At 26.8% G+C, this 13,559-nt stretch overlaps 2 protein-coding genes across 2 annotated transcripts; both read right to left on the bottom strand.

Annotated features, from left to right (window-relative positions):
* Positions 1-260: 260 nt before the first annotated feature.
* LOC110647819 (uncharacterized) lies at positions 261-910 on the bottom strand. Its single transcript, XM_021801809.2, has one exon. It carries the CDS (start codon positions 830-832, stop codon positions 341-343), a length of 492 nt encoding a protein of 163 aa, XP_021657501.2. The 5' UTR covers positions 833-910; the 3' UTR covers positions 261-340.
* Positions 911-6,652: 5,742 nt separating this feature from the next.
* Positions 6,653-7,946, bottom strand: LOC131175471 (40S ribosomal protein S27-2-like). The gene is made up of 4 exons (XM_058139871.1): positions 7,793-7,946; positions 7,604-7,705; positions 7,498-7,526; positions 6,653-7,018 (listed from the first exon to the last, which is right to left on the bottom strand). The coding sequence occupies exons 1-4, from the start codon at positions 7,793-7,795 to the stop codon at positions 6,892-6,894; spliced, it is 261 nt and encodes an 86-aa protein (XP_057995854.1). The 5' UTR covers positions 7,796-7,946; the 3' UTR covers positions 6,653-6,891.
* Positions 7,947-13,559: the final 5,613 nt, after the last annotated feature.

The raw sequence follows: 13,559 nt of genomic DNA, 5'->3' as shown, positions 1-13,559 counted from the left end.
ACATCACTTTTTTCCAGCAAACGAAAATTATAGGAAAAAGAGTAATAATTTGTTCACAAGGAGTCCACACATGTATAAGGTCCAGACAAGAAGCTGAAATTATTGAAGTTATCATTAACACACCAGTAGAAGAGATGAGATTTAATAAAGAACAATCAGAGCTCTAGACAATGATAAGATGTATGACTTACTAACTTAGCGAATAACTAATTCACTGAAAACACCATAAGGAGATCAAGATCAAGAATCACGAAGATAAATGACAGAAATCCGTTATCCGAGTGACATAAATAGAATGCAAACCAAAAATTCATACAAAACCCAGTCACATTAATTCAATTCACCTGAGATAAGCAGGGATCTTAATGCGAATAAAGAGCATACTCATTACATAGGCGATGATCAGCGATGAAATCCCAGCGGAGGCATATGAAACTTTTACGGTCTTAGCACGATTCTTGTCCAGCGCAAGATCCATAAGCACAATTCCAATTCCACCAAGCACAAACATAAACCCAGAGGACAAACCCTCAATGATGTACTGCCCGTTGACACGGCCAGGTAGGAAGACAACAGGGCGAACGGAGCCGGTTGCCGGATCCTGAGTAGAGCCTATGCCTGGCGGCTCCACAATTACATCGTAGACGATGCCGGAGACGACCATGAAGTAGGTGAGGAGGACTAGGGCAAAGACGGTCATCGGGGAGGGGAGAGTAAGGTTAGGAAGCTTGAGGCGGAGGCGGGGAGGGCGGAGGACGGAGAAAGGGATGATTTTGAGGATGTGGAAAATTGGATCCACATAGATCGGAGTTGAGTCCGTTTGAGAAGCCATTTTCGTCCTCTGAGACTTGCCTGGTGAAGGATGACTCTACTTGAGTAAAAACATGTATAAATTTTGATAGCTTTTCCTAAATTTATAAACATATTTAATTGTAGTATTTATTAGTTTTTAAATTTTACAAAATAAAATTTATAATCTTTAATTATTAATTTTTTAATTAAATATTAATCTAAATAATTTCAACGTAAAATTTAATTAATATTTTTTTTTTCTCAAATTGTATATAAATTGAATTCTTCTTTTCTTTATAAATAGAATAATTTTTTATGCATAGAGAGAATAATTTTATACTTTACAAAAAAAGAGAAGAGAAAAAAATATTGATTAAGCATCATACAAGGGCTTAATCAATAAAAAAAATTTAATTGTATAAAATTTAAAAATTTAAAAAATTTTATATTATATTTTAAAATTAAAGTATTATAATTTTATAACTATATAAATTCAAAAACAATTATTAAAATTGATCTATAAAACATCCCAATTTAAGGTTATGTTTGGTTGAAACAGCATTGGAAGCCTTCATTTAATTACTTAATTATGTAATGAAAATAAATAAATAAATAAATAAATAAATAAATATATATATATATATATATATATATATATATATGTGTGTGTGTGTGTGTGTGTGTGTGTGTGTGAGAAAACGAATAGAAAATAAATTTGCAAAATTTATTTTTATTATGTAGACTTTAATATTTATATTATATTAATAGTATAAAATAATTAGTTATTTTACCTCCACATTATATCAATTATTTATTATTTTATTTTAATAATAAATTATATTTTATAAATTTAAAGTCATACTCTTTCATTAAATATAGCAAATGTAATTTAATTTTTATTAAAATTTTAAATAATTGTATATTTATCTAAATCAAATTAAATTTACATTCTTAAATGATTATTAATTTTTTTAAATATTATTTCATTAAAATGTAACATTATAATATATTTACAATATAAATGCAATTAAAAAAATATCATGCATAATTTAAAATAATATACTTATAATAGCAAATATAATAATAAGTATGCTCAAAGATATTATGTTAAATATTATGCTACCATTCAAGAAATAATTAAAAAAAATTATATAAAAAGTCATATAATCATTTCCTAATTTGTGATCTATTTTTTCTTATCCTATTGATTTGTTTTTTTCAAAGTCTTTATCTTGTTTTTCTAAAATTGAATCATTTATACTATTTAGTATTTATAAATCTTCATTATTTTTCTGTATAATATATATATTTGAAAATTTTTTATTTTAATTTTAAAATATGAAAAATTAAAAAAAAAAATCCTTCAATCATGAGTTAAAGAATCTTAGATTTGGGAGTATTGAATTTTGAATCTCTTACAAAAATACTATTGTTATCTGAAAATTTATTTCATAAGTATGGGTTAGTCTATATGGTGGATCACCCCCACTGGTAGTGATAGTGTAAGTTAAATTGTATCTACCATCTAAATTATGATAATTAGTTACATCATTTGATTGTATTTGGACTTAGTCTTTGTATGATATATGCTTTTGTGTGATATGAAACAAGAGATTTCCATAAGTGATGATTGTGAATCTTGAACCTTAACCATGAAATCTGAACTGTAGTATGACTATGTGAATATCTTCCAATAGATAGAATATTATAAATAAACAGATAAAGAGACTAAAGTTGTGTTTGAATTGGAGAAAGGAAAATAACGAGAGAAAAAAGAAAAAAAAAATGATAATGATGAGAGGAAAATATATTTTTTTCTCTCATGTTTATACAGAGGAAGAAAAATATTAGAAGGAAAGTTACTTTATGAATGATAAAATTATAATTTTACTCCTAAAATTACAAAATAAATAATTATAAGATATAGGAATATATTTATAATTTTTTATATTTTTCTCCCACTTTCTCTCCATTTTGGATGGAGAGAAGGTAGAAGTGGATAAAAAAATTTTATTTTTCTCTCAAATTTTTCTTTCTTATTTATTTCCTATCAATCCAAACACAAAATTATAGAAAATAAAATTATTTTACTCTCAAATTTTCTTTCTTTTCTTATTTTCTCTCTATCTAAACATAGTGTAAGTAGTCTGAATTACAAACCTGAATTGTGCATGGGAATATACATGGTATTGGGAGTATTAGCCATTAAGATAAAATTAATAAAAAGATTTTCAATGTACGGTTTACAGTTGAAGGGAAACTTTTCTAAAATTAGTAGCCCTGCCAACTTTTGCTATATAATTCCGGTGACTCTGCCACATCCATTCTATCTGTTTTGACTCTGATAGCTTTGCTACAATTAAAGTTTCCCATCAACTCTAAATTTATGTATTTGGGATATCCGGCATAAAATGTAAAGATTGATACAATAATTAAATAATAATAATTCAGAAGGAGTAAGATTAAAGATTAGGGGTGATTGATGTTTGTTAAATGTATTGATATGGTAAACTAAGCAAGGGTATTTTGAGATTCATCAAAAAGGGGATGATCTATTAGGAGTAGGTGATATTTTTGTTCAATACATATATAGGAATAAAGTTCAATTTACCCGCTATACTTATTGGAAATGTCGAATTTATCTTATTTTTAATTTTTGTTTTTATTTAGTCCAGAAATTTTAATTTATATGTAATTTAGTCCAAAATTTAAGAAGATACAACTCACTCACCACTTTAGTGCTTGAGTTGCTTTTTTTTATTAATTTTTTAAATATTTTAAAGTTAATTATTTTCTTATTGTTATTTACTTAGTTAATTATTTTTAATGTTAATTGATCAATAATATGGAAATAAAAAATAATATTTTTATCTTTTTAGTTTTATTTATTTATAATTTTCTAATTTTAAATTAAAAACACGAAAATATAAAACAATATTTTTAATTTAAATAACTAAAATTAATCATAATTATAATAATAATTTTTAAATTTTAATTGATTATATGAAAATATAAAAAATAATTTTTTATAATTTCAATTTAATTAATAATATTAAATAATAATAAAAAATATTTTTTATTATTTATTTAATTAATTATACAATATAAAAATAACATTCTAACATTATAAAATAAAAAAAATTAATTAAATATTAAAGAAATGACGCGTATAATTAATAATTAATAAATTGAGTTAATTTAAACGTAAATCAAAATTTATGGATTAAATTAGACTAAAAGTTAAAAATAAACTAAATTCGATCTCCCTAATATATATATAATCATGTTTGCTTAATCTTGGATATTTGGATATTTTTTCCATTTTCTACCACGACTAATCAAGAATGGTTGCTCGAGATGTTCTGAAATTTTCAACTGTTGATTGTTGATAATCAAACGAAAGGATAAATCTGACATTTAAACTTAATAATATGGTTACTAATATAAAGAATGAAAGTATGTAAACTTCCCAAAATAAGAAATTCAGGTGCTTTGGAAATTATTCTATAATTCTTGTCCCTTATTAAATCTAATTAACAAGGTTTATGATTTCTGCAGGAATTGTTAAGTATGGGTTGATATCGAGCTTTGTGTCATGACGTCTAGACTTTGTTACAACAGAAGAACGGTCAATTTACATAGACACGAAAAAAGCAGCTAATTTAGCTACAAAATTTTTGGATCATGCACATACGCATTTTATCTGATTAACAAGAATTTTATAAAATTTTGTTTTTGGTAGTTTAAATTGTGCTGAATATAATACCAGATTTTTGTTTTTAATTTGAAATTAAGTATTACATATTCCTTTGAATACATTGATTAAATTTATTTATTATTTATTAGAAAAATATTCCCAAATAATTTTGACAGATTTTTAAAAGAAATTCTGTCAGATTTTCCAGTAGAGTCAACCCCCTTGAAAAAATTAATAGAAGAACTAAATAATTTAATGAAATAAAAATAAACAAATTAAATAATATAATTTTTAAAATATATGAATGAAATAATTAATTTTTTTAAAATATAAAAATTAAATAGTAATTGTTCTTTCCTACATGATAAAGTTGGCTTGCACACTTAAAAGTTGTTTCGCAGGTTAGTGACATTACTCAGAGAAATGACAGTGTTCTTATGAGATATCAGCCAGAAGATGCTCCCTTTTTGGCTGAATGTAAATTTAAATTTTAGGTGATAAGAGCATTTTCATGCTGATAAGAAACCATGACCAACACTGGCCTTGGCTGTTGTAAGTTCTGTGTTATAATATTTACAATACTGCTTTCCTTGTACCTTCTCAATTTTTCAGTCATGCAATTATTGATTTTCATAAACATCAAATATTTTATATGAAATATTTAATGTAAATAATATATGAATTTTAATTATCAAATCAATGATTATTATAATTGATGATTTTTTTTATTTATAAATTAATAAATTAGCAATAACATAAAAATTAAAATAATAACAATTAGAGACGTAATAGAGTAGCAATGAAAAGTAACAACGCAATGAAATCATTTCTAATAAACTTGAACTAAGTATCTTTCAAAATTAATAATATAAGTCTAAAAATTACTTATGTCTTACATAAAATACTACATAAATTTGAGTAAATTGTTTCTCATATAATTCATAGTTAAGTAACCAATTAAACATAATTTTTTTTATATAATATGATTATTAATTAACAATATTGTAAGGGATAATTGTGATCAATTAATTTAATTAAGAGAATCAGTACACAAAAACATTTTTTGTATATCTACCAAGTATTATGCTTTCAAACCAAACCAGGCTGCCAAAAAAGAATTAAAAATGTTTATAAGAGTGGAAAGCTAACTATCCAATTGGCTAGTGGAAATGGTTGATCCAAGCTTAAGCAAAGCCCATTTCACACTTCACGAACACTCGAGTCCCAGTGATAACAAAAAGAAAACCATAGGACATCAGTATTTGCTAAATCAGACAATGGAAACCACAGCCTTTATTGTATCAGATACAAACTGTAAAAACTTTATTTAAAGCATCTTCGGATAACGACCAGAAAGTATAAGGATTAGTACAGTTGCTGCCTACCAAAACTTCATCACCCATTCGTGAAAGCTTATGACGAACAAATATACTCAATACCAAGGTAGCTGACAGATGATCTTGCTAGTTAATAAAAGAAATAACAGTGTTTCTATATATATACTAAAACTTTGTAAGTTATTTAACCATAACAACATTTGGCTCAGATGCAAAAGAAACTCAAAATCCTTCTCTTATCGAACAAAGAAAACATAGCAGCTAAAATTCTAAATGAACAAAGACAACAAACACGAGGGAAAGATAGATACACTCTAACCAAATATTGCTAACTGAAATATTTGAAAGCACCCACATCATTCCAAGAAAAAAAAAATAGTACCATAAATCCAAACAGGATTAAAGGTTGCAAATATGACTGCAACAAGATGTTTAGAACTACTTTACTGCAAGTATGGACGTAAAACAAACTTTAACAATTGAAAGGAAATAAATAGTTCAAAAAATTATTATAATTAAATCTAATGTGAGGTTGAATGGGATTACCTGCTATTCTTTTCCAGCAGAAAAGTCCCAACTAAAGACTCGAAAGGGAAAAAGAAGAAACCAACAGATGCATATGATTAAGAAAATGTGCAAACCACTATTTTTTCTAATTTTAAACTCCTGGATAATTAATTTTAATATCAGTCCTGCTAGGCCTCAACTGATTTCCAAACACTGAACGAAGCGTATAAAGCCATAAAGCTTAAGATTGCACTAGAGACACAACAAATCAGGCAAAATTATAATTAGGTAATATAGGAAAAGATTATAACACTGTGAGTGATATAATATAATCTGAGATTGTCACGTGAAACACAATTTTGAGTGCAGCAATGCCCAATACAAAATCAGATAGCAACACTAAAGTAGAGATAATTTGCTAAGAAAATTACACATAAAAAAATTAAAAAAAAAAAATTAAAGGCCAAAAGAGCTTCCGTTCCTTTGTCAAAATCACCATCATTTAAAAAGAAAACAACTTAAGTTTACCAAGGAAAAGCAACATATCATTCCTCATCTTCAATCACCCTTTCTCCTAAAAGAGCAACCCTCTGTAAGCCTTGCGCGCCCACCAGTTGGCTGACACAAAACTGTCTGGCAGTTCCCACACACCACCACCGTTTGCGAGTGACTAAACACGGTAGTTCTGCCACATATTTAAAATTTTCATATGAGGACTATGATCATAACAATAATGGCAAAGATAGATACAATACTTTATTAGCAAATGAGATGGAAATCAGTGTCCATTAGAGTTGAAAAGGATAGCTGGCTCTCGTTATGAGTTTACTAGAATAGTTGTAGTACAAATAATCAGTTGTAATCAAAGAAACTAAAACTTCCTAAACTCCTCCTCCTGTTCTCTCTCTCTCTTCTTCGGCTCTTTCAAATTCTTCATCTTATCTCTCAAATTTCCTAGCTGCCCAACAATATCAGAACCTAAGACACTTCTAAGCTACAACAAAAGTAACATACTGCTAATCAAATCAATAATAGAACTATTAGGTACACAAAAACCATAATTTCTCCATAAGCCCAAAAGGGGCAGGTTCCAAAATTTTCTCCTAGAGCAATAATGATAAGATTATAGCATACGTTATTGCAGAAAAATCTATAAACACTTACATGTTGAAGCAGCCCTGGCATTTCACATCCTGCAAATCCAAAAATGCTTACATCGATCAAATCACAAAATCTTAAATTCAAAAGAAAGAAGAATAAAGATTTTTACCATGAAAAATGAGTTAGGGGACTGCAGAAGGCGCTTGAGCTTGTGCTTTCTCTTCTCGAGCTCGGCCGGAGGGTTGAGCAAATCGATGTCGTTTTGGAGAACCTTCAACGAGGAAATTTCACAATTTCATAAAACCATCAACAATCAATGAAAGAAACAGCAAAACCCTGAAATTGTAATAGTACTCACCATCTTCAAGGTGAATATGAATTTCGTAAACCCTAGGAACCCTTCTGCCACTGCCAGAAAGCCCAGAGGAGTAAAACGGTTGAATTCTATGAATATAAAGGGCCTTGATGAGATCTCCTGGCCGTTGGATTTGGATCCTCTCGTATCTCAGCCTTTAATCATAGTAATTCACCTCCACGACTCTAGGGCAACAACTAATTGGGTATAATCGTCTTTTCCTGACTTCCTATCAAATTTCAAAATCTCATTATTTATGTACTTAATCAGATTTCACACCATAGTTTTATAATACCTCAATTCAATTTTTTTTTATCAATTCTAATATTTTGAAAACATAATTACTTACCTTAGAAAAAATCATATGTAAGAAAAAATAAATTAAATCAATCATATGTAAGAAAAAATAAATTAAATCTGTAGTTCTATATTATGCATAAATGTAGGAAGGAACGAGAACATTGATTTTAGTCAAATTATTTTTTATTTTTAAAATTAATTATAATTATATTTTATTATTTAAATTAATTTTAAAATTTATATAAATTTTAAATTTTTAATTTTAGTGTTCATCTAAATTTAAAATTCTTAATTCAATAAAATATAAAATTTTATAAAAAGTAGTTAACTAAAATAAAAAATAAAAAATAAAAATATTATTATTCTATATCTATTATTTGTAAAAACATAAATAAAAGTGTTTATAGCGACAGATAAATAATTCGTCGCTAATAATATTTAACGTGATATTTATAAAACTTCGTCGCTAATGCTATTTAGCTACAAAATATTTCGTTGCTAATAATTTTAGCAATAAGTGCTGTTGAACATTATCGTCCCTAATATTTTAACTGTAAAAAATTTATCGCTAAATCTTTTGTTATGCCAATTCTATAATAATTTATATTGTCACCAATAACTTTAGCGACGAAATATTTGTCACTAAATACTCCACAATATCATTTTTTTCATATCATAATAATTAATATAAATTAAAATTTTAATATTATTTTAATAATAATTCTACTTGTACTAAAAATATATATTATAATTCTTAACAAAGTAATTCTGTAATTATAATCCTATAACCATTATTAATTTATTAAAAATTATTTAATTCATTTTAATAAAATTAATAAATATATATATATATTTAATTAAATAAAAATTTAGCATTAACTATTTATTAAAATTAAGAATTTTAATTTTTAATCGAATTTAAGTAGATGAATCACATTATTGGTCATAAATTTATAACATTTTTTTAATTATTTGTATTAATAAAATTATAGTTTTAATCAAACTTAAAATTTATTATTTTTGTATGTAAACAAATTTTACTTATTTCATTTTTATTAATAATAAAAATAAATAATTTTATATTCTCAAATTATTGTTCAATATAATAAATTAAAAATTAATTTTTATTGAAAACTTTAATGAAATTATTATAATTGCATTTCAATTTTGACTAATTTAGATAAAAAGAATAAAACTAACACAATTTACAATTTTAATAAAAAAAATTTTTTTGAAAAAAAATGCATGATTTAAAATTAAAAAAAATTAAAAATAAATTTTATTTTATTTTCAATTACACTTAGGTCGGGCCAATATAGAGTTCAAAAATCATAATTTAATTTGAAGTTTGACATTATAATTAAATATATTTAGTTTTAATTGATTAAAATTATTAGCTCAATTTTAAATCTATCTACAGTATAATATTATTGTTAAAAAGTAAATTTTTTTATTAATGGAAGTGAGAAAATAGTTAAAAAAAAAGATTAAGTATAATTTGTCTTTTGAAATTTTAAAATAACTTTTTTTATAATGTGTATTGCATGTTATTTGTATTCATTGTAAACATTTATGATTTAAGATTTTTCCATATAATATTATATTATCATAATTTAATTATTTTTAATATCTAATTAAATTTATTTTTTTGCCATAATATTAAATTACCTTGGCGACATTTTATTTCTAACTAATATGAGTTCAAAAAATTATAAGAAAATAAAATTAATAAGAAATATTAAATTAATCAATTAAAATAATATAAATAAAATATCATAAACATGGTAAGGGAATATAAAGTTTTACCAGAATAAGTCTTTGCAATCCCAATTAAATATCACCAAATAAATGAAATTATATAAATAATTTTATAAAATTATATAAAAATAATTATGCAAATACAAACAAAATGATAAATAAAAAACCGAAAAAATTAACCTTTTAAAATATCTAAATGATTTAAGTAACCTTCAACTGTAATATCCCTTCTACTTTAGTTTTTTTTTAAATTATTTTTTATAAAAGTTATGATAATTGATTTAGAGGATAATAATTAATTTTCTCCAATATCTCATAAATTAATTTGTTTGATAAATTAATAAGTTTCTTCTAATATATAGATGAATAAAATGAATATATTATATATATATATATGATAAGTTAGTTAGATGTTTACAATATAAAATTTGTGATTTTGATGGTTCATAATTATTGTTTTCAATAAATTTTTTTTGACACCCCTCATTCGTCTACAGTGTAGCCGAGTAAAGCATATCACACTCGATACTGGAGCACCCTATCTTATCTTACTTTATTCATTTAATAATTTGATCTCGTTATATTTTAATATCAATTATTTTTCTAAGGAGAAACCAGCGAAATTTCCCCTGTTTTATTTACAGTTTGCGTATTTTACTATTTACCTGCTTGAAATTTTCAATAATATTTTACAATAATATCTCATCCATACTGGTCATAATTATCTCATCAATTTGAATATCCTCCATATAATTCAATTTCATTCATATTTATTTCTATACATTCTCATTCATGCTCAACTCATATGTGAAAATTCTCAATCTTCATTAGTTTACATAATTTGCAAACTAATTACATAAATTCATACTTTACATCAGGTGCATATTACATACAATTTTCTAATTTATATTACAACATATGAAATAATTGTAATACACAAAATACATAATATGACTAATGTGAGCCCTATCTACATGCATTACTGAGGAGGTTACAATCTTGAACACACTGCAGATTAGAACTCCAAATCCCAGTCTAATATCCACTGGGCTTTTATCTTCAGTACCTGCGCGAGAAAACAAATCTATCGCGCTAAGCATTGCTTCTTAGTGGTGTAACACCCCTATTTGTATAACCTGGTATATTTCACTGTTCCGGTGACCGTTGTCGGTCCGGATAATTAAGAGGATTAGAACCACACTTAAGACAAATAAATAAGCTATAAACATAAATAATTAGTAATTGCCAATTAGTTAAGTATAAATAAGAAAAACAGAACATAAGAGGTTAAACGAGCCGAGAGTCACAGCGATGGGTGACCGTCTCGGGAATGACTGTGAAGTCGATTTAAACTCAAATTTCGAACCGTAAAATGTGACGCTGCGTTCCTTAGGACCATTACGAACACAGTGGAAAAAAGAAAATCACAAAAAAGAACTATTAAGCCAGTCAAATAATTAGGTCAGGGAGCCGAAAGAAATATTGAATTATTTGCAAACCGGGTTAAACCGGCGAGGGGCAATTTTATCAATTGACCCTGAGAGTTGACTCCTGACCTAACTGTCAAATAAAATCAGAGAAAAGAAAATTTCAGAATCGAGAATTAAATTAAAGAACTAATAGAAAAATAAATAGAAAAAAAAATGAAAAAGTCAAAAGGTGATGACATCATGCATGACCTCATGCATGATGCCATAAAAATGATACTTAATATATTTACTTAATTCGAATTTTTGGGTCTTCCATAAGTAAATAAAAGAAAAGAAAAGAAAAAAAAAATTCATTGTCTTCTTCTTCCCTTCCAAACCGTTTTCTCTCTCCTTTAGCTCTCTCTCTCAAACTCCATTGAAGCTCCCAATTTAAGCTTCATACACCCCAATTTAACCATAAATTCCCCTAAAGTCCTTAAGTAAATCTTACTCCTAGACCTAGATAAACACTTTGGGAGCAAGAAGTAAAAGAAAACTTGGAGAATTGAAGAATTAGGAAATCTACAAATTGAGGTAAGTGCAATTTCAAGTTTAGATTCTTATTGAATTCATGAATTTAAGTTTATGTGTGATGAAATTGCATTAGAAATAAAGGAAACCATGCTTAAATAAGAGAAGAGAGAATGTGGCAGCCATGGAACCTTAAGGTTTTGATGGTATTTAGTTAGGTTAAATATGAAATCTTGGTGAATAGATGTTATATATGTGAATTGTATATTTAGATTACATGAATTGTGAAGATTGGACAAACTTAGGGTTTTGGACATTAGGGTTTAGAGACCAAAAATGTGAAAAACTTGTAAATGGTGTATTTGACCTAATGTAAAGTGAGAAATGGCCATTTGTGACCTAATTAAGTGTGTTAGAAGTGTTGGAATTAAAGTCAAATTCGGAGGGAATGTGGTCATGCTGCTGCAGCATGACCAAATCAACTTTGAAGAACCAAAAATGAAATTTTACAAGTCCAATGGATATGGGACCAATTGAGGATGAAAATAGGCACTAAAAGACACAATTTTCATTTAGGAAGCCTGCCCAAAAAGTGACTAAAACCTAGTGAACAAATTGACCAAAGTTGAAAAATTACAGGCTACCCTGCACAAACTGACCAAATGAATAGTATTTGTTCATTTGGTCATAACTCGAGCTAGACAGGTCAAAATGACCTGAATTTCACCAGTGGTTAGATGAGATATAGACCTAAAACTTTCATGAAGAACACAAACCCAAATTATGCCACTAACCCAATCAAATTACTGAGCAAAGTTGAATCATCAATCAGAGAATCACAGATTTACCATATGAACAGTAAAGTTTCAATGGCTATAACTCTCTCTAGAAAACTCCAATTTAGGTGATTCTTGAACCGATGGAAACCTAAGACATAGTAGAATATTTCATATGAAGAAAATTAGACCAAATTATAGACTTAACTTGATCAAATTGCTAAACGAAGTTGGATCAATAAATCTGCCAGAACCAAAATCTGCAGCATGAACAGTAACCGTAATTTGGATATAACTTGAGCTACAAAACTCCAATTGGAGTGATTCAAAAGGGAGAATAAACTTAAGACAATAGGAAACATTTTCTATGAAGGAAGTTTTGCCAAATTCCAACAGAAAAGTGACCAATGGAACAGTGCAACTTAGACACTAAAAACTGAAAATTTACAATTTAGCCTAAAAGACTTAAGTGTTGAGAGAATGACCAAAACCAACAAGTTTAGTGACCAAAATGTGGTATGTGGGTGAAGTTGGAATTCCCATACCTATTAAGCCTTAGAAAGTCAACAATTTGACTTGAATAGTGTAGTGAATAGTAACCCAAAACACAAAAATTTCGAGAATGTCGAGTTTAGCACATTAGAGCTAGATAAAAGTGAAGTTAAATTTATTTTTGGATTTATGCTAAGTTATGGTACTGAAACACTGTGAAACTGTGTGTTTCAGCTGAAAAAGACTTGGAAGCTCGGAGAGACTGAGTCAAGGCCTAGAGGCGACTCACGTCAGGTTTGTGCACAATAAACCTTATTTGAGCCTTTTGTCATTGAAAAATTGATTTAATGTGATTTATGAAAATTTGAAGTTAATTATGAATTGTGTTGCCATCTTGTGAATGAAATTATGACTTTGGAAATTTATTAGATTTCTCACGAATCATTTGAATAAAATGTTGAAATTGATTTTTGATTTACACTTAGCATGACAGTATCTTTTTAT

Source organism: Hevea brasiliensis, chromosome 17, assembly GCF_030052815.1.
Source record: "Hevea brasiliensis isolate MT/VB/25A 57/8 chromosome 17, ASM3005281v1, whole genome shotgun sequence".
Lineage (NCBI taxonomy): Eukaryota > Viridiplantae > Streptophyta > Magnoliopsida > Malpighiales > Euphorbiaceae > Hevea > Hevea brasiliensis.
This window is presented reverse-complemented; position numbering and strand designations above follow the sequence as displayed.

Excerpts from the sequence above, each read along its gene's own strand:
- LOC110647819 (XM_021801809.2), bottom strand. The coding sequence starts at position 832 with ATGGCTTCTCAAACGGACTCAACTCCGATCTATGTGGATCCAATTTTC.
- LOC131175471 (XM_058139871.1), bottom strand. Across the intron at positions 7,527-7,603 it reads CCCCTAACTCATTTTTCATG|GATGTGAAATGCCAGGGCTG; the intron begins GTAAAAATCTTT and ends TTGGATTTGCAG. Across the intron at positions 7,019-7,497 it reads TGCCAGGGCTGCTTCAACAT|AACTACCGTGTTTAGTCACT; the intron begins GTAAGTGTTTAT and ends AATATGTGGCAG.